Source organism: Sorex araneus, chromosome X (genome assembly GCF_027595985.1).
Source record: "Sorex araneus isolate mSorAra2 chromosome X, mSorAra2.pri, whole genome shotgun sequence".
Classification (NCBI taxonomy): Eukaryota; Metazoa; Chordata; class Mammalia; order Eulipotyphla; family Soricidae; genus Sorex; species Sorex araneus.
The window spans coordinates 335,550,107-335,576,764 of NC_073313.1; the positions used below are offsets into that span (position 1 = coordinate 335,550,107).

General features: G+C 37.7%; 1 protein-coding gene across 1 annotated transcript in view; it reads left to right on the forward strand.

Moving 5' to 3' along the window:
* The window catches only part of ALMS1 (ALMS1 centrosome and basal body associated protein), a 160,388-nt gene that overhangs the window by 70,734 nt on the left and 62,996 nt on the right, over nt 1–26,658 (forward strand). The window contains exons 4-5 of the mRNA XM_055121512.1: nt 7,860–7,999; nt 23,478–25,279. Of these exons, the coding sequence (XP_054977487.1) occupies nt 7,860–7,999; nt 23,478–25,279 (1,942 nt within the window). The remainder of the gene's footprint in view (nt 1–7,859; nt 8,000–23,477; nt 25,280–26,658) is intronic.

The window sequence follows — 26,658 nt, forward strand, 5'->3', positions numbered from 1 at the left end:
TATTTAAAGAGAGGGGAACCCAGCCTTGTCTTTCATCAGGGGATACCGGACAAACACATAAGTGAAGAGGGTCTGAAAGATTCTTTCATACCAGATCAGGAAACTGGAAGACCAACAACACCCTCTATTTATAATTTACAGAGAGGAAAACCCAGCTTTGTCTATCAGCAGGTGATACCAGACAGTCATCTAACTGAAGAGGTTCTCAAAGTTTCTTCAGTTCTTGGACTAGCTGGGCAGGAGACTGGGAGACCAATATCACCCTCTACTTCTTTCCTCCAGAAAGGGAAACCCAGCCTTGTCTATCAGCAGGAGATACCAGCCAGTCATCTAACTGAAAAGGTTCTCAAAGTTTCTTCTTTTCCAGACCAGGGGACTGGAAGGCCAATAACATCCTCTACTTCCATCTTCCCGAGAGGGAAACCCAGCATTGTCTATCAGCAGGAGATACCAGTTAGTCATCTAACTGAAGAGGCTCTCAGAGTTTCTTCTGTCCTTGGACTAGCAGGGCAGGACACTGGGAGACCAATAACACCCTCTACTTCCGCCTTCCAGAGAGGGAAACCCAGCCTTGTTTATCAGCAGGAGATACCAGAGAGTCATCTAACTGAAGAGGCTCTCAAAGTTTCTTCTGTTCTTGGACTACCAGGTCAGGGTCCCAGGAAACCAATAACACCCTCTACTTCTTCCTTCCAGAGAGGGAAACCCAGCCTTGTCTATCAGCAAGAGATACCAGAAAGTCATCTAACTGAAGAGGCTCTCAAAGTTTCTTCTGTTCTTGGACTTGCCGGGCAGGAGTCTGGGAGACCAGTATCACCCTCTATATCCTTACAGAGAGGGAAACCCAGCCTTGTGTATCAGCAGGAGATACCAGCCAGTCATCTAACTGAAGAGGCCCTCAAAGTTTCGTCTGTTCCTGAGCTAGCTGGGCAGGACACTGGGAAACCAGTAACACCCTCTACTTTGCCATTTCAGAGAGGGAAATCCAGTCTTGTCTATCAGCAGGAGATACCAGCCAGTCATCTAACTGGAGAAGTTCTCAAAGTTTCTTCTTTTCCAGACCAGGAGACTGGAAGGCCAATAACATCTTCTACGTCCTCCTTCCAAAGAGGGAAACCCAGCATTGTCTATCAGCTGGAGCTACCAGACAGTCATCTCACTGAAGAGGCTCTCAGAGTTTCTTCTGTTGTTGGACTAGCTGGGCAGGAGACTGGGAGACCAATAACACCCTCTACATCCTCCTTCCAGAGAGCAAAACCCAGTCTTATCTATCAGCAGGAGATACCAGACAGTCATCTAACTGAAGAGGCTCTCAGAGTTTCTTCTGTTCTTGGACTAGCCAGGCAGGAGAGTAGGAGACCTATAACACCCTCTACTTCTTACTCAGAAAGAGGGAAACCCAGACTTATCTATCAGCAGGAGATACCTGATAGTCATCTAACTGCGGAGGGTTCAAAAATATCTTCTGTTCTTGGACTACCAGGTCAGGATTCCAGGAAGCCAATAACACCCTCTACTTCTTCCTTCCAGAGAGGGAAATCCAGCCTTGTCTATCAGCAGGAGATACCAGAGAGTCATCTAAGTGAAGAGGCTCTCAAAGTTTGGTCTTTTCTTGGACTAGCCGGGCAGGAGACAGGGAGACCGCTAACATCCTCTACTTCCTCCTTACAGAGAGGGAAACCCAGCCTTGATTATCAGCAGGAGATACCAGTCAGTCATCTAACCGAAGAGGCTCTCAAAGTTTCTTCTGTTCTTGGACTAGCTGGGCAGGAGACTGGGAGACCTATAATATCCTCTACTTCTTCCTACCAGAGAGGGACACCCAGCTTTGTCTATCAACAGGAGATACCAGCCACTCGTCTAACTGAAGAGGCTCTCAAAGTTTCTTCTTTTCCAGACCAGGAGACTGGAAGGCCATTAACACCCTCTACTTCCACCTTCCAGAGAGGGAAACCCAGTCTTGTATTTCAGCAAGAGATACCAGCTAGTCATCTAACTGAGGAGGCTCTCAATGTTTTTTCTGAACTAACAGACCAGAAGACCCGAAGACCAATAACACCCTCTGCTTCCTCCTTCCAGAGAGGAAAACCGAGCATTGTCTATCAACAGGAGATACCAGTCAGCCATCTAACTGAAGAGACTCTCAAAGTTTCTTCTCTTGGATTAGTGGACCAGGAAACTGGGATACAAACTGTACCCTCTAGAATATCAGCAGTAACCTCCTCTTACTCACATAGAGAGAAACCCTTTCATTTTTATCCACAGGACCTGTCAGACAGACAGTTATCTGAAGAGTCTCTAAAAGTTTCAGCTGCTCCTAGATCAGCTGAGTGGAAGACTGAGTTACCATCAACACCTTCTAAATCTTCCTCTCCTAGAGAGAAACCTATTATTTTATATCCACAAGATTTACCAGATATAAATCTTGTTGAGGACACTCTGAATGGTTTAGCAGTTTCTGGAGAAGCTGAGCAGAAGACTGGAATACTGACAGACTCTACTTCATTTACACATAGTGAGAAGTCCTTGATTTCCTCGCCACCTGGCTTACCAGATCGTTACTTACCTGATGAGTCAAAAGTTTTGAAAACTGTTTCTCAGCCTGTGGACCAGAAGACTGGATTGCCATCAGAACCTTCTAGTATCTACCCACATAGAGAGAAGTCAATTATTTTCTACCAGCAGGGTATAGAAGACAGTCATGCACCTGAGGAAGCTCTAAAAATTTTCACTGCTCTGGAACCCAGTGATCAGAAGACTAGTTTGCCATTTAAATCTAGTTCCTACGTTCATACAGAGAAGCCCATTTCTTATCAGCACGTGTTGCCAGGCGGTCATTTAATTGAACCAGTTCAAAAAGTGTCATCTACTCCTGGATCAGCTGACCAGAAAAGAAGGAAATCACCAGTATCCTCCTCTTCCTTATCTAGAGAGAAGCCCATTATTTCTTACCAACAGCAGTTGCCAGGTAGACTTCAGACTGACGAGAGTCCAAAAGTTTCAGGTGTTCTGAGACCAACAGATCAGAAGATCGAGAAACCTACTGTACCATCTGGTTCCTATTCACACATAGAGAAGCCCCTCAGTTTTTACCAGCCAAAGTCACCAGATCTTACTGAAGAGGCTCTTCAAATTTTCGGGGCTTCTCTGTCATCTGATAAGGAGGGTGGGATATCGAGAGTACCCTTTTCTTCCTACTCACGGAGAGAGACTCCTGTTGTTTACCGCCAACAGGGCTTTGTGTATGGACTTCCCACTGAAGAGACTCTGAAAGATTCAGCTTCTGGCCCAGCGGATCAGAAGCCTGGGACATCTCCTTTATACTCACAGCAAGAAGAGCCCATTGTTTTCCACCAACAGGGTTCACCAGATAGGCATCTTAGTGAAGAGGTTCTGAAACTTCCAGCTACTGGCCCAGCTGACCAGAAGCCTGGGATATCAAGAGTTTCCTTGCCCTCCTACTCAGAGAGCGAGGAGCCCCTTGTTTTCCACTATCCAGGCATACCAGATATACAACTTACTGAGGAGACTCAGGAAGTTTCAGCTACTCCTGAAATAAGTGATCAACAAGAGACCAGGATACCAGAAGAAATCTCTCCTCCTTACTCACAGAGACAGAAGCCTTACCAACCAGAGTTGCTAGGTAGTCGACAAAGTGATGAAAGGTCTCTGAAAGCTTCAGGTACTCCTGGACCTGTAGACCAGAAGATTGTGATACCTGCATTACCATCTAGTTTATATTCACACATAGAAAAGCCAATTAGTTCTTACCAGCAAAAGTTACCAGATCTTACTGCAAAGGCTTTACAAATTTTAGAGGGTTCTAGACCAGCTGACCAGAGGACTGGGGTACCAGGAACTCCTACTACTTCTACTTCTTCTAATTCTAGGACTGGGATACCAGGGACTCCAACTTCTTACCCACATAAAACAGAACCCATTGTCTCTTACCAGCAAGAGTTGCCAGAACCTAGTGAGGATACTTTAAAACTCTCTGAACTTCCTGAAGCACCTGACCAGAAGGCTGGTGGACGTATTGTACCCTTTACTAACAAGCTACTTAAAGGAGTCCCTGTCTTTACTTACGATGACTTGCCAGATATTACTGACAATAATTTGAAAATTTCAGCTGTTCCTGGACTAACTGACCAGGAGACTGGGAAACAAACAGTCCCCTCTCGTTCCTATTCATACAGAAAGAAGACAGGTCCTTTTTACACACAGGAATTGCCAGCTCCAACTGAACAGTCTTCAAAGGTTAATCTTCCTGGACCAGCTGACCAGAAGACTGGGAAACAAACAGTCCCCTCTCATTCCTATTCATACAGAAAGAAGACTGGTCCTTTTTACACACAGGAATTGCCAGCTCTGACTGAACAGTCTTCAAAGGTTAATCTTCCTGGACCAGCTGACCAAAAGCCTGAGATACCTACAGAACCTCCTAGTTCTTACTTACATAAAGATAAAGTCAGGATTTCAACTCTGTTTTTACCGGATGACCAGAGGACTGAGTTCCGCACAACTCCCTCTGGTTCCTATTTTCATAGAGAAGAGCCCAAGAATTTAACTGTGATTGAAGCAGATGACCAGAAGTATTCCTCAGAAGTCTTTCCTAAGTCTTACAGAGTAAAGCCCAGTGTTTCGTTTCAACAGCAACTACCAGATAAACAAAGTGGAGATACTGCAAAGATTTTAATTGTTCCTGGAACAACTGAAGTGAATTCAGGGATGCACAGAGAGATATCAGATACTTTCTGCTCCCCAAAACTGCCAGGCAGACATCTAATTGAAGATACCCTAAAGTTCTCAGGCGATACTGGGCAAGCTGATCAGGTTACTGGGTTATTGGCAGTTTCCCGTGGTATTTATTCACATAGCGAGAAGCACAAACTTGTTTCAGACCATGTCCAGAAACTAATAGATAATTTGGATTCTTCTAATTCTAGTGTTTCAAGCAATATGCCCTTAAGTTCTCAGGCTGATAGAGTTGTATTAAGTAAGCGAGAATCTTCAGATTTTGAAGTTGTTGGCTCTGATGAAATCCAGGATTTGAATGGTGATTCCAGAACTCTTAAAGAGATTCGGACACTTTTAATGGAGGCAGAAAATATAGCACTGAAACGTTGTCATTTTCTTTCTCCCCTCGTTCCTTTCAGAGATGTTAGTGATATTTCAGTTATACAAGCTAAGAAGGTTGTTAGCTTCAAAGAACCTGCCTCAGCTGATGAATATATTGACAATGTGCCTCAGAGACAGCCATTCAGAGAGGAAGGCTCACGCAGCAAGAACATACAGAAGGATATTAGCACACAGACAAGTCACAAATGCCAGAGAGGCGTTGAAAATTGGGAGTTTATTAGTTCAGCTACAGTTAGGAGTCCACGACAAGAAGTAGAAAGCAAAGCGAGAATGACTTTAGATGAAACCCTTAGGCGTTATAAATCAGCCAGACCTGTTAAGAGATCTGATCCTGACATATGTAGTAGAACCTTTGGGAATAAAATTGTTATCCCTGTGGTGACTATCTTAAAAAACGATTCCAGTAGTGATGCAAGTTCCTGCTCATGGGACAGTAATTCCTTGGAGTCAGTTTCTGATGTTTTTCTAAATTTCTTTCCATGTGCTTCTAAGACAAGTATAACAGATAGCAGAGAGGAAGAGGGTTTGTCAGAGAGTGATGATGGTGGTGGTAGCAGTGTAGATTCATTGGCTACACATGTGAAAAGCCTTCTGAAATGTGAGTCCTCATTGAATCATGCTAAGCAAATACTAAGAAATGCAGAGAAAGAAGAATGCCGAGTAAGAGCACGAGGTAGGAATGATAATTATTACAGAGACAGGTACAAGCTTATAAGTACTGTAATTTAACATAGTTGAGTATGTTATTTGAAGTATTTGAACTTCTAAATTTATATTCCTTTAAATCTGTTAGATAATTACATTTTAAAAATCAGCAATCAAAAACAAGCCATTTTACCAGGCAGGTTACCAAGTCAGTGTGTGAATAGAGCTAGTTTGAATTTAGGCTCTAATTAAATGTAAATCTTGATGACTGAGAGTATAGAGATAGCTTGGGTTTTTTAACTTCTAAACCTCTTGGGGCCAGGGGGATAGTATAGTGGTCAGGGTGCTTGCTGTGTTCACGGTTGGCTTGAGTTAGATCCCTGCCACTCCATGTCCCCTGAGCTTGCCAGAAGTGGTGCCTGAGCACAGAGCCTGTAAGTCTTCAGCACCTCTGAGTGTGACCCCAAAACAAACAACCAACCTTTTTCCTAAAATTCTCATACTTTCCTAACTCTTTCATTGCATTATATATTTTAGAATCTTGGACTAGATAGTACAAGGGTTAAGGCATTTGCCTTGCACAAACAAAAAAGACAATGAAAAACCCAGTTTGCTTTGTTTGGCTCATGGTTTCTTTTAAAAACAAATGTGCTCTTTCTCATCCCCTTTTTAAATGGAAGTCTTAGAGAGTTGACTACAGATATTAGAAAAAAACTAACCATTGTGTTTTATTCTAAAACTTCAGGCTTTTTTTTTTTTGATGTACAATAGTTTTATTTTGGAAATACGAGAGAGAAGAGGGAAACCCATAGTCTTAAAGGGATTACACACTCCAAATTGGGATGTGGGTGATATCATAGAGGAATGTCCCTAAAATTTAGAGGTTTAGAAGTATTTATATTTCTTTCATTCCTAATAGTTATATTTAAAAAAAATTTTTTAATTAACTATATAGGATACAAATTTTAGAGAGCAATTTAATGGCATTTGAGGCCTAATTTGTATTTTTTCCCTTCAAATCAACTATCAACATCATTCACAAAGCATGTATTATTTTGATTCTCAAAAAAACTCCCAAGTATTTTAAAATATCAGCTGTATTGTAACAGTAACTGAAGCAAAAGCTGAGTGATGACAGTGGGATTATATTAGTTGAAAGGAAGATTAAGATAAAAATATTGAACACCTGGGGTTGGAAAGGCAGTACTGGGGTTAAGGTTGCTTTGTATGCAGCTAATCCTAGTTTGGCTCTGCAGAAGCCCCTCCCTCCCCGCAAGCATTGCCAGGGCTGATCCCTGAGCACAGAGCCAGGAGTGAACCCTGGGTGCTGCTGGGTGTGGCTTAGCCCTCCCCCCTCAAAAAAGATTCAATACCAAATTTAAAATGACTTTTTGGAGAGCTATCTAGGTAAGGACTTTTAACAAGTCATTTGGAGATAGTTCCCCCAGGAGACTTGGGGAGTGAAAGTGACCCACACTGGCAGTGCTCAGCCTGCTGGTGTGGTGGCGTGGGCCGAACAGTTGTATGCTTAGGCCCAGCAAGGTGGAGTTGCTCAGGCACTGTGGCGCTGGGGCCACCACACCAGGGCCACACCCAGTGTGAACTGTCTCCCTCCCCCTAAAATTAGTCATTTTCAGACCAAACATGATGACCTCTCAGTGTCTGTGTTGCAAGCCATAATGCCCAAAAGTAGAGGGAGAGTATGGGGAATATTGTCTGCCATAGAGGCAGGGGTAGGTGGGAAAGGGGGGGGATATATCCGGGATATTGGTGGTGGGGAATGTGCACTGGTGGAGGGATGGGTGTTTGATCATTGTGAGATTGTAACCCAACCATGAAAGCTTGTAACTATCTCACGGTGATTCAATAAAATTTTAAAAAATTAAAATAAAATAAAAAGAATTAGTCGTTTTCATGAAGTGAACTTTCAAGATGATCTTGTAAATGCACACACGTGCTAAAATTGTGATAGGCATTACATTGTATTATACCCATAGATTCATGTTCTTAGAATTATTAACAAATATTATCCTTGTACTGTATTAATCGCAAATGTATTTTTGCTCTCTCTCCAGCCTGGAATTTGAAGTTTAATTTGGCTCGTGAGTATGAGTGTGGCTACTCCATTTCAGAATTAAATGAAGATGACAGGAAAAAAGTAGAAGAAATTAAAGAAAAGTTCTTTATTCAAGGGAGAACAGCTGACTTGTCTAAGGTATAAAAGAAATCTAAAAATGTGAAGAGTGTGAAAGATAAAGTGATAGAATTTGGAATTCTTACAAAGGCATTGATGATTCCATTTGGTTTTTGCTAGCTTTTGATTGGTGTTAGGGGTCTTAATTCTTCAAAGATAAATATTTAAGGATAAGAGATTTTGGTTTTTGGTTTTTTTGCCACACCTGGCAATATTCAAGGGGTTACTCTTGGCTCTGCACTCAGGAATCACTCCTGGCGGTGCTTGAGGGACGATATGGGATGCCAGGGCTCGAACCCAGGTTAGCCGTGTGCAAGGCAAGTGTTTTACAGTTGTACTATCTCTCCAACCCATGGAATAGAGATTTTTGTAATTCATAATCAGTCAGTTGGGAAGCTTATTTTCTAGGGAAAAAAAAGTAGATATGTTTATAGGGTGCTAGTTAATTCTACTTTTGAGGATAATACCTTAAGATGCAAGTGAAGTCCAGAATATACATTTTTGCTATATTTTCTCTGCTTAAGAACATACAGTCAGGGGATACACACAAGCAGCATCACATTGCATTGAACATTACACTAGTTGAATACCCGCAATGGCCCCTTAGCCCTCCATTCAAAATTAGCTCTATAGTTGTAATCATGTATATATAAATGACATCCCTCTAATACTGATTTGTGTTAGTTTCTAAAATAATTTCAGGAATATTGCTAAACACCCCTGTGTATAAATTTCACTGTCCGTACTGTCAGTGTTCCAGCACATTCTTACCACAAAAATGACCCCTGTATACCACCCATGTAGTCACAAATGTTTTTTGTGGGTTTTGTTGTTGTTGTTTGCTTTTTAGGTCACACCCGGCGATGCACAGGGGTTACTCATGGCTTTGCACTCAGGAATTACTCCTGGTGGTGCTCAGGGGAACATATGGGATGCTGGGAATCGAACCTGGGTCAGCCACATGCAAGGCAAACGCCCTACCCGCTGTGCTATTGCTCCAGTCCCGTTTTTTTTTGGTTTTGGTTTGCTTTCCTCATAAGTGGTGATTTTTTTTGTTGTTTGTTTTTAGTGACAGAGTAGTATTTCATTGAGTGTACTACAGTTATATTATCTAGTCATCTATTGAAGAGTTTAATTTATTCCATGTTTTGGTCATTAAAATTAATGCTTATATGAACGTTGGGTGTAAATAATCTTCCAAATTAATGTTTTTTTCATATTTTTAGATAAATGCTGAGAAGTCTTGCTAAATCATATATTTATCTACTTTTATATATACATACATGTATATATATTTTCATTTTTATATTCTTAAGGATTCTCCATGCCATTTACTATAAATGTTGCACTAACTTACTTTTCTACCACATATTGGGTTTCTTTTATTCTATGTCCTCACCAACATTTGTTGTTTCCATCCTTGGTAGTTTATCTTCAAAGATATAAGGTGATGTCTCATTGTGTTTTGATTTAATCCCTAAAAATAAGTAATGTTGAATTTTTTGATGTGTTTATACTAGGGTTACCTAATTATCTACATATATATTTTTAAATGTCACTCAGAGCTTCTGCTTATTTTTCCACTGGGTGCTTACTTTTTATGAAATTACGTGTTTTTAAAAAAATATTATCAACCTCATTATAGGTGACTTTTAAAAAAGCAGTACTTAATTGCATTGCATTATGAACTATTCCATGCATAGAAAAGAGTATCATTGAAACATTTATAAAGATTAAAAAGGAGGAGTAATAGTTCTTATTGTCCATTAAGTTGGATAACTAAAACTTTAGGAAAATACTAATGAAGTTCTGTATGTCCCCTTCATAGCCATACTTCTTTTAGTTCCTATTCATTCATGTGTTGGTTTTCTATTTTGTATGTTGCTGAACTCTGTAATAGAGGGAATAAGTGAATATTGTCATCTTCTAAGAATTTTAATCATCTTAGATTTTTCTATATAGAATCGCATATTTATTAATTCTTACTGCTCTAAGGATTCTATATTTTGAATTTTATTCTGCTTTATTCATTCTTTGTGTAAAGAAGAAATCATTTGGTCTGTTATTAAGAGCACTTATAAGATACCAGAGTGATAGTGTAGGGTTCTTACTTAGCATGAAGCCAACTCCAGTTCAATCCCCAACACCAAAATGATCCTTTGAGTACTACCAGGAGTAGTCCTGAGCATAGTACAGTGTAGCCCAACTTCCCCCACATCCCCCACAAAAAAATTATTACCTAACTTAAGTTTTGTGGTATGAGGTAACATCTATAAAATGTTCAGTGGGACATACTATCTTTTGATTGGCAACTATTATTATTAATCATAGAAATTGATAGAGCACATTATACCTTATGGTCTAATTTTATATAGTTTCTTAGAAACTATGTATTTGGTAACTATTGTCTAAATTAAAGATAAAATGTTTGCCCAAGTAGAGTTATATGGGAAAAGTCTAAAGTTAGTTGTTTTTTTTTTGGGGGGGAGAGGGGTCACATCCAGGGATGCGTAGAGGTTACTCCTGGCTCTGCACTCAGGAATTACTCCAGGTGGTGTGGTGCTTAGGGGACCATATAGGTTGTTGGGAATCAAACCCGGGTTGGCCGAGTGCAAGGCAAATGCCCTACCTGCTGTGCTATCTCTCCAGCCCCAGTCTAAAGCTTTTAAAGTAAGATTTTTTTTTTCACTGATAATTCATTTTCCTATCATTGCATAATGCATGATATTTTAATTGTTTTTGATCTATTTTTGAATAATGAACATATCTTTACTATGATGTGTCCTTAGTAAACACATATTAGCCACAGCTATGCATAGCTGTAAAATACTTTTTAAAACTTAAATATTTAATTTACTTTTAAAAATTCTCTAGGGCTGTAGAGCTAGTATGGTGAATGAAAGCTCGCCTTGCATGCTACTGACTGGGTTCTGTATCCAGTGCCACATAGGTTCCGCTAAGCACTGGCAGGAGTGGTCCAGAGCACAGAGCCAGGAATAATTGCCAAGCACAAGTCAGGTGTGTCCCACAAAAAGCATAACTTTATTCAGGCATCTAACATGTGTGAACATAATTTCTCTATGATTAGACATTTTTTGTTTATTTCACAAATCATTGATTGCCCAGTATGTACCATTCACTGGGCTGGTTGCTGAGACATCATTGCATAAAATATACAATTTTATTTCCTCTTGATACTTATTACATTCAAATGAAAGGGTGCAGCAAGAATCAAATAAGTAAAATACGCAAAAGGCTAGTTGTTGGTGTTTAGGGAAAAAAATAAGAAATTAGATATGGAGTGATCTGAGAAGGGGATATTAGATTAAATATCAGAAGATGGTGTTGATAGTATAAACTATTGGTTATCAAGAGCAAGAACACTCAAGAAAGAGATAGCTCACATGAAGTCATTGATGTCTTTTCCTCTTCTCTTTCTTTTTCTTTCCGTTTTGTCTATGTTAGGAATTAAACCCAGGACCTCATACATTCAGAATAGTGCTATATTCACCACCCCTATGACTGTTACTTGCAAGACTGTATGAAAGCCAGTTTGGATAGAAAAACTAAGAGAAAAGACATGGTTACTGAAGGCAGTGGTTTTGTAAAGGATAGTAAATGCCTCCAGAGGTTTATTTTGGAAGTTCATATGTATTTATCTATTTAGTAATTATAGTAACTAAGGACTGCTTTTCACTTGTAGTAGATAGGAGATAGGTACTGGACAGTTTCATACAATGAAGGATTATCCCTTGTTATGTAAGATTTTTTTAATATCCCTATAAATATTCACGTGAAAAATCTGTTTTTATTTTAATACTTAATTACATTGTCATGTTTTTCTAAGTTCTTTCCTTTTCTTTCTCCTTTTCTTTCATGACTTTGCCATTTTCCTTTTTTCATTTAAGTTAACATGATATGATTTAACAATATGGCAAATGTTAGGGTGTCATGCATACACCACTGAAGCACTACACACCCCACCAGTGTCTGTTTCCCTTCATAATTATCTCTGTGTTCCCCCTCAATCCTCCCTCCCATCCACCCCACTGTGATAAGCTCAGCTCTGTATGTCACTTAACAGGTTATGTTGCTTTAGGTCATTTGTTACTCCCTTCCTAGACCTCTTTATAACCCACATATGAGAGAGGTTTAACTATACAGTATTGATAAAAAAAGAAAAACGAGATGGAAATTATATTACATAAAAAGAGCTTTAAGATTACGTTCAGTAATAGCAGAAAAATAGCAGTAATAGCAGCAAAAGCAGCAGAGGTAGTAAATTTTTACATTTACAAGAACTATGTTGGAGAATATTAAAATTTCTGTTGAAAGATAAAAGATGGAAATGGAATTTGTGAAGACCATTCAGCTGACATAAACTTCTTTAAGAAATCAAGACAAGATAAAATTGTGCTTAAGTACATATAAAATATGCATTAGCCAGTTTTTAGTTTGTGATTTAGCACATTCTGATGGTTTTCCAGTCATTACCACCATTTGTCATCTGAACTTTTCTCATGAAACTGAAATTCTATAAGCATTAAATACTAGCACAGACTTTTTCCCCTTAGCTCCTGTACTCACCCTTCTGCTTTTTGTCTTTGTCATTTTAGTACTTCATGTAAGTTGAGATATATAGTATTTGTACTTGGCTTATTTTATTCAGCATAATTCAGCAAAAATACATAGGCATTTCCTGAAGGTCCATCCATATCGTGGCATATGGAGCTATGAAAACAGTCATTGAGTATTAAAAAGGCAAACTGGAAAGAAAAAAATATTTTCAGACCGTATGTTTATAAGGAGTTATAGTTAAAATGCTTAAGAAACCCCTAAACCGGGGCTAGAGCAAAAGCACAGCGGGCCAACCCGGGTTCGATACTCAGTATGGTCCCCCTGAGCACCGCCAGGAGTAATTCCTGAGATGCAGAGCCAGGAGTAACCCCTGAGCATCGCCGAGTGTGACCCAAAAAGCAAAAGCAAAAACAAAAAGAAACCCCTAAACCGTGATAGCAGAGAACAACCTAATTTTAAATTTTAATACTCTTTTAGAGTATTTTTTTTATTGCGTGAATTTGTATTTTCAGTCTAATCTTCTTTCTCCGAAGAAGATACATAGTCGGCCAAAAATTTCATGAAGACACACTCAGCATCACTAATCGTCAGGGAAATGCAAATAAAAACACATCTGGAGAGGGAGAAGGAGGGAGGGGGGGAAGGAGAAGAGGGGGGAGGGAGGGAGGAGAGAGAGACAGAGAGAGAGAGAGACAGAGAGTGAGAATACACACTTGAACCCTTGGCATAGTATTATAAGGAGTGTAAAATATGCCTACAGTCCAAGTAGTTTTGACTACGATATAACATACTTCTGGGACAGAGGATATAGTTTTATTCTTTTTAAGTTTAGTTAATGTTTTTGTTGTGATGCTACAGATGAATACAAATATTCGTAAAGTAATTATGGTTGAAGGCAGAAGGGATAGTACAGGGATTAAGCTACTTGCCTTGCCTATGGCAATCCTGGTTTGAACCCTGGCGTCATTGACCTGCCAGCCTTGTTGGCCAAGAATCATCATCCCCATGACTTCTGAGCACTGCTTGGGAAGAAATCCTCCTTTTCCCCACACACATTAACCAAAAAAAAATTTGATGGATATCTCACCCTGACAAGCAGTCTTCTGGAGGACCAATGTAGGGACTTTTGTTTTACCCAATTCAAATGTTTCCTAGGACTTAGGAAATTCCTTATCAGTTTTTGTCAAAAACATTGAAAAAGACAAAGTTTCAGGGCCTGTGTAAACAGTACGCAGAGTGGAAAGCTTGGGAGTGAAATACTTGAGAAAGGAGGAGACAGACTGGAGAATCAGAACTTCTAAAGTCTCCTGTATAGGCCCAGAGAGAGCTTAGTGGCTGAACCTACACTGTATTTACAGGAGGCCTGGGTTTGATCTCTGGCATCGTATGGTACCCAGCACAGAACCCAAGTGTATCACTGGGTGTGGCCTCAAAACAAAATCAAAATAAAGTTAACATGAAGCTTTTGTATGCTAGGAAATTGAGAAGGCTATCTGCATGCACTGAGCTGGATATATTTCCGATAACAGTGCCAAGAAGACCCTAAATTTCACCTCTGGCTGAACTTTAAGATGTTATGTTACAATGACTTGGAGAGACAATTAAACTAGTATTATATTTTCTGGTTAAGTAGAAATGTTTCAAATAAGAAACTCCAGGTAGTGAGGGGAAACCTATCCAGAGTTACCAAGCTATCATATTTAATATTTAATTTTCAATGTATCATTAACTACTCAAAATATAGCCATTTTCAGAAATAACAAAGTTAGGGAGCTGTAGTGTTAGTACAGTTGGTAGTACATTTACCTTGCGTGTGGCCAACCCAAGTTCAACCATGACATTCCTGATGGTTCCCTAAGCACTGTTAGGTGTAATTCCTGAGTGCAGAGCCAGGCATAACTACTGAGCATCACGGGGTGTGATCCCCTAAACAATCTCCCCCGAAAAATTTTAAAAAAGAAATAACAAAGATATGCAAAGAAGCCTTGGAGTTACACTTACTAGAAAAAAGATCTAAATCAGCTCTTAAATATTCTTAGTACACTAAAAAAAAAATATGTATTGAAGAACTAAAAAAAAAATGTCTTATTAAATAGAGGTGTAAGGGGGAGATAGAAAAAGGATTCATATTTTAAACTGGAGAGAAAAGTTGCCAAAATGAAAAAAGTATTAGAACGTTTCAACCAGCAGATTGAAAGAGGCAAAATGAAGAATCAATTAGTGTGAATATAGGTCACTTGAAATTACTACTTTGGAGGATCAGAAAGAAAAAAAATAAAGAAAAATTACCAGAGCTCTAATACCTGGTATTATTATTGATAGGCATACCTATCAATATATGTAATGTAAAAGGCCCAAGGGAAAATAAATGAAAGTGACAAAAAATTTTTTAAATAAATGCTGAAAATTGATTTGATCAGTCTGAGAATTGATATAACACATGTATTTAAATACCAAGGTGCTTAGTGAGCACTATGCAGGATAAATGGAAAGCATTCCATGTGGTAACACCTTCTGGCCAAATTGCCAAAAATCAGAAAGGTATTCTATTCTTGAAAGCAGCAATAGAGGCTGTTCTTTTTAAAAACAAACAAAAAATCCTAGTGAAGCAGGTAACCTTTTATTCCTTTTATTGAAACTTACTTAGAGATGAAGGGAGAGAAAAAGAGGAAGTTCTCAAGTGAGAACATGGCCTTTTCGAGAGTGGAAATAAGGAAAAGGAGAGACTAGCATGGGGGATACGTGTTCAAGAGAGAACACCAGCTTAAAGTGCAAGCCGAGGCTGACTGTTTCATTGTCAGTAAGAGTGCCAGTCAGCTTTTCTCTTTTGAAGCCAAAAATTCTATATTTGGCAAAATTGTCTTTTAAAGTGTATGAGAATTTAAGACCAAATAGATGAGAACTTAGGGGTTTACATGCAAATTGTGTTTTAAAAAAGGTACATGAAGTCATTTAGGTTAAAATAAAGGGACATTAGAGTAATGTGAAGCCATAGAAAGGAAATACAAAGAACAGTTACTATGTCAGCTCTACTAGGACAGTTAAATTATTAAATGGAAAATCAGAATTCTTAGCAAGGGTATGGAGAAATTGAAACACTTGCATTTCTAATGGGAATGTGAAATAGTTCTTGTGCTATAGGAAAGTTTCCGGTTTCTGAAAAAGCCCAAGCACAGGATTAAAACTAAAAGATGTAGAATATTTAATGATAATGTGATTCAGGATGTTTGGTGCTTGGGCTTGTTGTGTTTGTGCTTGGTCCTGGGATGCTTGGAGGCCACCAGGGTAATTCCCAACGTGGTATTAAGGGCATGCTATGCTGAACTTTAACTCAGGGTCTCAAAACTGTATGCAGTGTGCTCTACCAGAAACATTTGAAAATAACTGGAACTTATTGGTTAAGTTAAAATTACTTTAACTTTTTTTTTAAACATAGCTTTGAGAACCTAAAATGTAAAACTATGAACAATTTAATAAATTACTCTTGCCAAGTAATTTTGTGGTAATTTTTTTCTTTTTCTTTTTCTTTTTTGTGTGCGTGTTTTTTGGCGGTGCCGGGGATCGAATCCAGGGCCTCACATATACAAGGCAAGTGCTCTACTTCTGAGCTACATCCCCGGCCCCATATGTTTTAAAGCATTTTATTCCATAATTATGATTTTGAAGTAAGTTTTGCATGAAATAGTAGTCCATATCTTATTTCCTTGTTATGTAGTGCACACATGTGTATGCCCTGCTTTATGTAGTGAAATTATTTATTTTCTGGGTTATCAGATGCTGTCTGTGACAAATGCTGTTAATCTGAGCACTGAGAGAACTTCATAGAGCTCAAGCTTATTTGAAGAGAGAATTTTAGTTGAAAAGTAGTCTGTGGAAATTAGTAAAGAACATACATTGGTTAAGCAGTATTTTTGTTAATACTTTGTCTCAGTACAACTTACATAGTTAAGATTACTTAAGGTATATAATTTCAGGGCCAGAACACTAGTACAGTGGGTAGGGTGCTTGCCTTGCATATGACTGACCTAGGGTTAGATCCCTGGTACCCCATATGGTCCCCCAAGATCTTACAGAGTAACCCTTGAGGTCAGAGCCAGTAGTAAGTCCTGAGCACCGCTGGATATGGACCAAGTCCACATTTCCCTGCAAAAAAGAATGTATATAATTTGGTGATTTTAACACTCGCAGAATTATTTAATAGCATAATTCTGATATTTTTTCATATAAAGCCTTTTTGTTTTAAAGTTCTAAGAATTTTCTTTATGGTCATTATAGTAACATGTTAACGGTGGTGTATTAGAATTAATGGTTTTGATGTACTGACCACCACCACCTAACTTCCCATACCCTCCATCAATATCTTTATATAGTAACCTAATTTTAGAGTAAGTTTGTCATTCTTTGTTCCAACACCAATTTCCCTAGACTTAGGCAGCCTTTAATACATGGTTGCCTGCTTGGAAATTTCTTGTTGATGAAATCGTTATACTTTAAGTTTGCATGATTATATTCAAAATTAATCCATGTTGTGTAATATCACTAATCAGTATGTTATTGTGACAACATTTCACTGTATGGCTGCATCATTTTTATCCATTCATTAGTTGATCAAATTTTTTTTTTCCGTTCTGACACTTATAAATAGCGCTACATGAATATAAGTATACAAGTTTTTGTTTTGTTTTTGTTTTTTTGCTTTTTGGGTCACACCCACCGATGCTCAGGGGTTACTCCTGTCTCTGCACTCAGGAATTACCCTTGGCAGTACTTGGGGGACCATAAGGGATGCTGAGGATTGAGCCTGGGTCGGCCGTGTGCAAGGCAAATGCCCTACCCACTCCAGTATATAAGTTTTTGAGTGGACATGTTTTTATTTCTCTAGTGTATAAACCTATGAATGGAACCCCCAGGTCATATATTAACTCTTATATTTTATCTTTTAAGGGACTGCTAATCTGTTTTCTAAAGTAACTATACCATTTTACATATTCACTGAAAATTAATAGGTAGTTCGGTTTCTTCACATCCTTTCCAATATTTATTTTCTTATTGATTATTACTATTCTAATGGAAGAGCAGTAATACCTAGTTAGTTTTTAAATCATATATTTCTCTAATGATTAACAAGATTGAGCATCTTTTAATGTGCTTGCCCTTTAAAAAATTTAGCAGTCACTTTTACTGCTGTTTTTACTTACTGTTACTTACTGTTCACTAGTAAGAATTGTTTCTTCTGAGCTATTGCAGTAGTTATTTCTGTGTTCTGAATATTATCAGATTATGATTTTCTAATATTTTCCTTTTGAGTATGCATTTTCACTTTCTTGAAAGTTAGGAATAAAAAACTAGTGTACAAACTATTTGCTGAAAATCTTGCTATTTATGTAGGATTGTTTTGTATCTTATGTGAGGAATTCATTAAGAAATGGCAAAGATTATTTATTAAAGATATTTAATTTTATATTTAGGTATATTATTTTGAGGCAATCAGAAAATTTTTGATTTTTAAAATCATAGTAACATAACAAAAGTTTCCACATTAATCATTTATAAATGTGCATTTTAAATTATATTCTCATTGTTTTACAACCACTTTCCTAAAACTTTAAAAATTGAAATTTGATATTTACAGCTTTCTATTACTCTTCTCTCGAACCTCTGTAAACCATCATTCTGTTTTCAGTTTCTATGAATTTGATTCTTTTAGGTTCTTTAGAGAAGTGGGATTATAGTGTTACTTGTTTTTTCCTGGTGGGCATATTTAAAAAGCATAGGTTCTCACATGTCTGTTTCCTTCCCTTTTTTTAAGGCTATATTTTATTTTTATCATGGTCACTTATGAGTCTAAAATATGCCTTGCTTTTTGATTTGCATTTTCCTGAAGGTTATTGATGTTGAATATTATCTCATGTACATATTGGCCAGTTTTATCTGTTCTTTGGAGAAATTTCTATCCAAATTCTTTATCTACTTTTTCCCTGTCATGTGGGGGCCATATCTGGCAGTGTTAAGAGGCTCTGTGCTGAGCTAAAAATTAAATCCAGATCTTGCATGTGCAAGGCATGAGCTCTACTAAAACCACATCTCTGGCCCCTTTTAATCCATTTTAGAGTCATATTTGTTTCATTCTGGGTTTCTCTTTTTTTTTTTGAGTTGTAGCAATTCTTTATATATTCTAGTCTATATGTTGCATTTTTATTGTTGTATACTTTGTTACATGAAAATTTTAATTTGGTTTAACCCAATTTATACATTTTTAGTTTTGTTTCCTATACTTAAGAGACAGGTTTTTTTTTTTTAAGTATGAAGTGAAAATTTACTCCTTTAAATGGGTATATAGCTGTTCTAACACCTTTTTCCCTATAAATTTTCTTGATCCTTCAGTCAAAGATCAGTTTACTATAAAAGCTAGTATTTATTTCTGGACCATCATGTCTGTTTCTTTGATGTGTGTCTCTTCCTGCATAAATATCACCTGTTTTAATAACTGTTGCTGTGTAGTAAACTTTGAAATCAGAAAATGAGTCCTTCAATTTACACTTTTAAGGTTGTTTTGGTGACTGTGGTTCTCTTGAATTTCTACATGAATATTAGGATCCACTTGTCAATTTTTGCAAAACTGCCAGCAGAGATTTTGATAGTTGAATTGAATCTGGAAGTCAGTATGGGAAGCATTTCCATCTTAAATGTATTGTCTTGTAGTCTGCCAGTTTTGTTTATTTTGATCTAATATAATTTTTCAATATGTTTTATATTCTAACCTTAATTCTATTAACTATGTTAAGTATTCTTTTTGTGCTATTATAAATAAAATTATTTTCTTAGTTTTATTTAAAATTATTTACTATCTGTATTGAAATATGGTTAGATTTGTATGTTGAGCTAGCATCTTGTAATCTTGTATAGACTATCAAATGCTGGGGCCTCCAGGACTATACCAAAACGTGCTTATGGGCACATGTGTTATGGATCAAAATTGAGACTTTGTGTATATACAGCATGGACCACTTGACCTCCTGAGCTATCTCCTCAACTCTTAATTGGTTTTCATGTAGTTTCTTTGGGATTTTCTGTATAAGATACTGTGTCACCTGTGACTAGTGATCGTTTTACTTCTTTGTTTCCAATCTAAATTTTTAAAATTGCTTTCTTGATTGCTCTGACTAGAGTTTTAAGTGTGCTCTTGCATACAAGAGGAAGTATAGCGTGGCCAGAGCAGTAGTACAGCAGGTATGGAATTTGCCTTGCATGTGGCTGACCCTGGTTTGATCCCCGGCACTCAAGTCCACCAGGAGTCATTACTGAGTGCAGAACCAGGATGTAAGTCCTGAGCCGTTTATTCCATTCTCCCCACGCCTGTTCCAGTCTCACTTGGCTTCCCATTCCAGTCTCACACTGCCCCTCTTTCCCGTCTCCTCCCGTCTCTCCTGCTCATCTCTCTACGCTCCATCTCACAGCTTGGGCTCTCTCTCTCTCCTTGTGCCTGAGCCTGTGTTCTTCTACATTCTTCTCCCTCTGTCCCCTAGCTAGTCTCTCCGCACTCCTTATTGCTGCCCTGCTCTCTCTCCCATTTGTCTCCAACTCTCTTTCTCCCCAACTCCCCAGCACTGGGGGTAGATACTATAGCAAAGTCAACATAAGAAAGCACTTCCTTTGCTCACCAGCAAAATACCACTTGAGGTGTTTTTCTCCTTTCATCAGTCCAATAACTTAACATCCTAACTCTACTTCTTAATATTAGTTATTTTGTATGGCACAGTAAGACATACATTGAGGCTTGCCAGGTGACTACTGGGAACATCTCACCACAGACTCAGACTACAGTGTTCAGGCCAAATTCATCTTTCCTAACTGTAGCAGGGTCTGAATCTAGTTATTATATTTTGGATTATGACAGAATTTGTCCATGACCATGCTCTTCACTTATAGTTAAGTATTATTGTGCTCTGTCCAGGCACATTTCGATGCCAGGGTAGCACATAGCTCACAGCTTGCCCTGGGTCCATCCAGTCTCTCGTCGGGATCTTGCTTTTGGGGTGCTAGGAAGTAAGGCTTAAGTGAGGCTTAAGTCGAGAGAACAGATATCCAGGAGGTAAATATCATTCAGAGTCATTTAACTCCCAAGTTATGAAAGTATAACATTAACTGTCTCCTTGTGTCCATACAAAAAGGACATTGCTCTGAATTAACTATGCAAAGGATTTAAGGAGAAGAGAAAAACAATATTTACAAGTCAACAGAGCACAAAGAAAGAGGTTACAAATAAACAGGAATGGGAATACTGTGATGGGAGTAACCCAATAACCCTAAGCTCCCTGTGGCAAGGCTGAAAGGACAAACCAATGTTTTCATGCAGTCCTGCTTGCTTTTTAAATATCGACTGTCCTATCCTATTTTTTTGCACATAGTAATTATAACCATTTTTTTTTTTCATTTTGGGTCAATGCACAGGGGTTACTCCTGGCTTTGCACTCAGGAATTACTCCTGGCGGTGCTCAGGGGACCATATGGGATGCTGAGAATCAAACCCAGCTCGGTCGCGTGCAAGGCAAACTCCCTACCTGCTGTACTACCACTCCAGCCCCTATAATCATTTTTCAGGTGTTAAAATAAGTCCTGGACTACTGTCTTGTTGTTTTTGGTGTTGGGGTGCCTCATAGTTTTGCAAGGCTAGAAGTATAAATGGGAAGAGTATAGAAAAAGGTACATAGATTATTTTAAAGGTAGTCATATAATTTAAAATATTTACATGTGAAATCACTTATCAGTTGGTGACTGTAAGAGAGATAGTTAGGTTAGTAGATAGATAGGCAGGGACAGGCCTGGGAGAAATTCATTCTTTCATTCATAGAAACTACCTGGCTGATGCTTTGAAGGCACATATAATTCTCAAATATGGGCATTTAAGGAGAAGAGTTTGTGCCTTAAAGAAACATGATTTAGTTACAAAGCTCAAGAGGTAAAGAAAATTTGAGAAATTATGCGGTCAGTATATGTGATTAATGTTAGAAGACTATCCCTCAGTATTCCCATGGAAACAAACTGAATAATTTGAAATTAAAACTTGTGTTCTTAAGGAGTAAATCGTTTGTATTTGAGAAAGTTGTTAGAAAATATTTTAAATGAATTATTCTATTTTTTTAATGTTTACTTAAAGAAGGTAAGTATGTAGATGCTTTCTGTTAGAAAGCCTTAAAAATAGTACATGGAAAATAGTATCTAACTTGGAATCTTTTTTCATATGAGTTGATCTTGGGCAGAATATATAATTATTTTTCTGGTAAATATGTACCTGTAAATTGAAAAAAGATGTCAAGAAAAGATGTTTCCTTAAAACAAAATAAGATGTCATGAAAATACATACTTATATACATACACATACATATACAGATATATGTGTGTGTCTTTAGAATGTAATATTTATCCTGATGACTGAAAAATTAAGATATGGTAAGTAGAATTATTTATATCAGTAAATCTTGTTATGTATAGTAGTATATTCTGAATTATATCTAAAAATAAATAATATAATATCAAAACTGTTTTACTTTAAACAAATTTCAACTATTCTTGAATATAAGGAATTCCTAATATCAGTAACTTAAGACTTAATTTGAATCTATTTTCAGCATTCAGAATTAACTGCAGTCACACTAAATGCATGAAGAATAATCACAAGGCCAGAAGCCACCATAATACAAAAATATTTGCCACATATTTCTCAGTTTGGAAGAAAGGCTAATAATGTCAATTACTAAACTTTTCTTAACCTTTATGACACTCCTTGCCCCTTTTTCTCTTTTTTTTAACCAAGATTTTTATTCTGTTGGCACAGTTGTTTTCTTTTCCAGTTAACCAGAACTATCCTAATACCTTATATTTATCTCACAGTAATAAACTGAATTTTATCACTTAACTATGATGTTGATTTCTGCATTAAAAAAAATCGTTCTTTGAGCTTGTGTTGAGCAGTGCTTTAACTTAGAATGTTCCATTTTGCTCTCAAATTTTGGCATTTTACAGAGAGGTCAGTGATAAAAGGCCACATAAAAATAACTATAATAAAATATCAAATAACTCTTAGTAAAACAAAGAATATTCAAAATTTCTATTTATGGTACTGATTATACCTAGGAAGAACTACTGGTTCTTTTTTCTCTTAATGATAAAATATTAGGACGTAAGTCACATTTTGTGTCACAGAGACCTAAAATACAATGTTTCACAAGGTAGGCTTTTCTGATTTTTAAAACTTATCTTTGGTTTTGTACAATACAGCATAATATTATACATTTTGGATATTTTTCTTTCATGTCAGAACCTGGTCAGATAAGTTCTCTAGGCTGATTGGGAAGTTGAGCTGGCCCTACACATGATTTCCACAAGGTTCTTCTAGATATCACCATTTTTAGCTATGAAGAGTAACAAATGGGAAAAAAGTAGCTGTGAGAGTTCTGGGGAGGGGAAGATAGACGTCAGAAACTTGATCTTTTAAGTACAGAAAGCAGAAGCTGTACTTAACTGCTTTTGCTCATATCTGATTGGCTTAAACCTAGTCATATGGTCACAATAGCTGCAAAAGTAACTGAAACTGTCTCCAGCTTGGTGACCTGAGATCAGCACAAACTTGGGATAATGGATCATCTCTGTTATTAACATGCATAAGGTGAGAATACTGTGGGACATTAACAGTCTTTACTTTTCATTATTTCAGTGAAAAATTTTTAGAAGAAATTAACTGTGGTTTAATGAGTCAGGAACAAGTCAATTAGTTCTACAGTTTACTGTCTTATTATTATACTCACCTGTTTTATTGTAAGAGATCAGCATGACCTTCAAGGTTAAATATTAGATTAAATAAAACTGATTTCTATATAACTGTTTGAAGTACTTCAAGTAAGAACTTGTTTGTATCTTCTAGAGTTTACAGAGTTCACGGGAAGTAGGATGTAAGCCAGATGCTGTTTGTAGTCACATCATAATTGAGAGTCATGAAAAAGGATGTCTTAGTACAGTGACTGCTGAACAACCAGAACTGGACAATGACTCCTGTGCTATCAGATTTGCTGAGCCCTCAGAAATTATCAGAGGACAACAGAGCCCATCATGGAGAACAAGGCATATCAACCTTTGCAGATCAGTAGACCAAAACAACTCCAATTTCAATGTTTGGAATTCCTTGCAGTTTCCAAGTCGTTCCCCATTTCAGAACTTTACAAGTGATGACTTCAAAATTAGCAAGGGTCTTCAAATGTCATTCCATGAAAATATGAATCCTTGGCTGTTAGAATTAGAGGAACCTGAATGTGTGCTCCCTGAGGAAATCGATTGTCATTCTTCACAAATGCTCTCAGAACCCATGAAACAGGTTACTACCTCCATAACTTTCGCATCTCACCAACATTCTGCCTGCTTTTCAGATTCCTCTCTTTTAAATGTTGATGTTACTGAAGGTAGTCAGTGTGCTGGAACAACTTGGGGGTTATTGAATTCTCATTTTACTGAAGAGCAAAGTCCTTCTAGAGATCTAAAACAGCAAACCATTCCCCCTTCATTGTTTAAAATCATTGGTCATTCACCAGATAAACCTGTGACTATTTTGGAAGATAATGGTGGGCAAAATAAAAAATTACTTGCTGGACATTTTTACCAAGAAGAGAAACTCAGTGAGAAATCAGATTTCAAATGCAGTACTTCTGAACCCCATATCCATGCACATTATAGCAAAAATAAAGAAGTTCATTTTTGTGATAACCCTACCCTCATTAGAATGAGTAGTCCACTGGCAGCGAAAGAGAAAACTGTAACTCCAGATCTTCCTTCACACATTTTTCTTGAACAACGAGAACTCTTTGAACAATATACAACCCCACGTGCAGATTGTACACGAAAACAGCATTCTCTTCCTCCTCAACATCAGAATTATGTAGCTCCAAATCTCACTGGTCATGCTTCTCTTGAAAAAGAAGAAAAAAATAGAGCTCCACATATAGATCATCACACGAGAGACCAGTCTCCCTTTATGCAAAGCCAGGATTGTAAAACTTTAAACACTCCTCATTCCATTTTTCTTGAACAGCGTAAGCTCTTTGAAAAAAGCAAAATCCCAGATATAGACTCCAGAATGAGAAAAGACCATCCCTCTCTTCCTCAAGTTCAGGAAGATGTAGTAGAAAAGAAGAATCAACATAAGTCAACATCACAGGTTTCTAGTAGGATAAATGTTGAAGCCAGCAAGGGTAATGCAGTCCCCCAGTCAAAATCAAATCAGTTTACATTAGTAACATCTGCACCTAGTCCACCTTCAAATAGAAAAGCACTTTCTTGTGTTCGTATAACTCTCGGTCCCAAGACGTCTTCCAAGTTGGATAGTGGAACCTTAGATAAATCTTTTCAGTCATCGGATTCTGCTTCTCAAACAAGGATGAATCATGAATTTAACTCTGACCTACAAATGATATCTTCAAGGTCATTGGAACCAACCTCCAAATTATTAATCAGTAAACCTAAAGCACAGGATCAAGAGACTTTTATAAAACCTTCTTCAGATGTAAAAGTTACAGAGTCTCCTCTTCCAGATAATAATCCTGTTACACAGGACTTGAAAACCAAAACTTTGCAGAATAGCCAGATAGTAACCTCAAGGCAAACACAAGTGAACATGTCAGATTTGGAAGGATATCATAATTCTGCCGGAGCTTTGTTACCAGTATCGGCAGATCGGTAAGTCTCATGATAACAAGCAAACTGATGATAATTGTGATAAATTTTAAAGTAAGTACGTAAAAGTTTTTGGGCGGGGGGAACATGCACTCTCTGTTCTCTCTTTTCTCTCTCCTCCCCCTATCTATTGTTATATAATTTAGTATATTTTAGAGTAGCAAATAAAACAATACTGGTATCTCAGTGTTTATGTAGGCCCAAACTCCCTGTGTGAATTACCTCGGAGCTTCTGGCTTAGGGTGTCTCACAAGGCTGCAAACAAATTATTAGCTACAGTTATGGTCTCATCTAAAGACTTGTTGCAAATGTACTTTCCAAATTTATTTACACAGTGTTTGGTTAGAAGCATCAGTTTCTTTCATTAGCTGCATAAGTTTCCTCCCAAGATAGCAAGTGAGAGAACAGAACATAAGGATACCCGAAGACAGTTCTGTTTTGTAACAGAACCTTGTAGTTGGATCTTAGTACCTCTGCCACATTCTAAGAAAAGTGAATCCCTGTTCCTAGCCCACCTTGGGGATTTGGTATTACATCAAGAGCATGAGTGTTAGGAGGAAGAAATCTTTGGGGTATTATGCTTTAGAGGCTACCCATATGTTCTTTACCAAATTTCCCCATTTATTATAATTTGGCCATAATTCATAGCATAAAATATTTATTGAAACTACAAATCATTATATTTATATAATATAAACGTTATATTTGGAGAGCCCAGCAAATGAGAGTATCCCGCCTGCACAGAAGAGACTGGCAAGTTCCCCGTGGTGTATTCGATATGCTAAATGCAGTAACAATAACAGGTCTCATTTCTCTGACCTTGAAAAAGAGCCTCCAATCGTTGGGAAAAACGATTAAGGAGAGGCTGCTAAAAATCTCAGGGCTGGGACGAATGGAGACGTTACTGGCGCCTGCTCAAGTAAATTGATGGATAATGGGATGACAGTGATACAGTGATACGAATCATAACATAAATTATAATTGGTTTAGATTTTACCTGGTTTTCCCTCAATGACTTTTGTTTTTCAGATCCAACCGAGATCCCACATTATATTTTAGTTGGCATATTCTAATTTCCTCAGTCCATGACAAGTTTTCATTTTTGCCTTGTTTTTCATGACTTTGATAGTTTGGTTTTTTTATTTTTAGTAGATGGGAGAGAAAAAGCTTTTTAATAAGTGATATTCATATAACTGGTAATTCTAGCAAAAATTAATCAAAATATACCATTTTTTTCCTGACCTGGGCCAGTTCACTCCTCTTTAGGCAACCTTGTAGTCCTCCACACTCACCATATTGATCCCGGATTTGGTGCGGACACCTGATTGGCACAGTGTGCTACAGGCCAGAACTCGGGGCTCACACAGTTCTCAGGTCTCAGC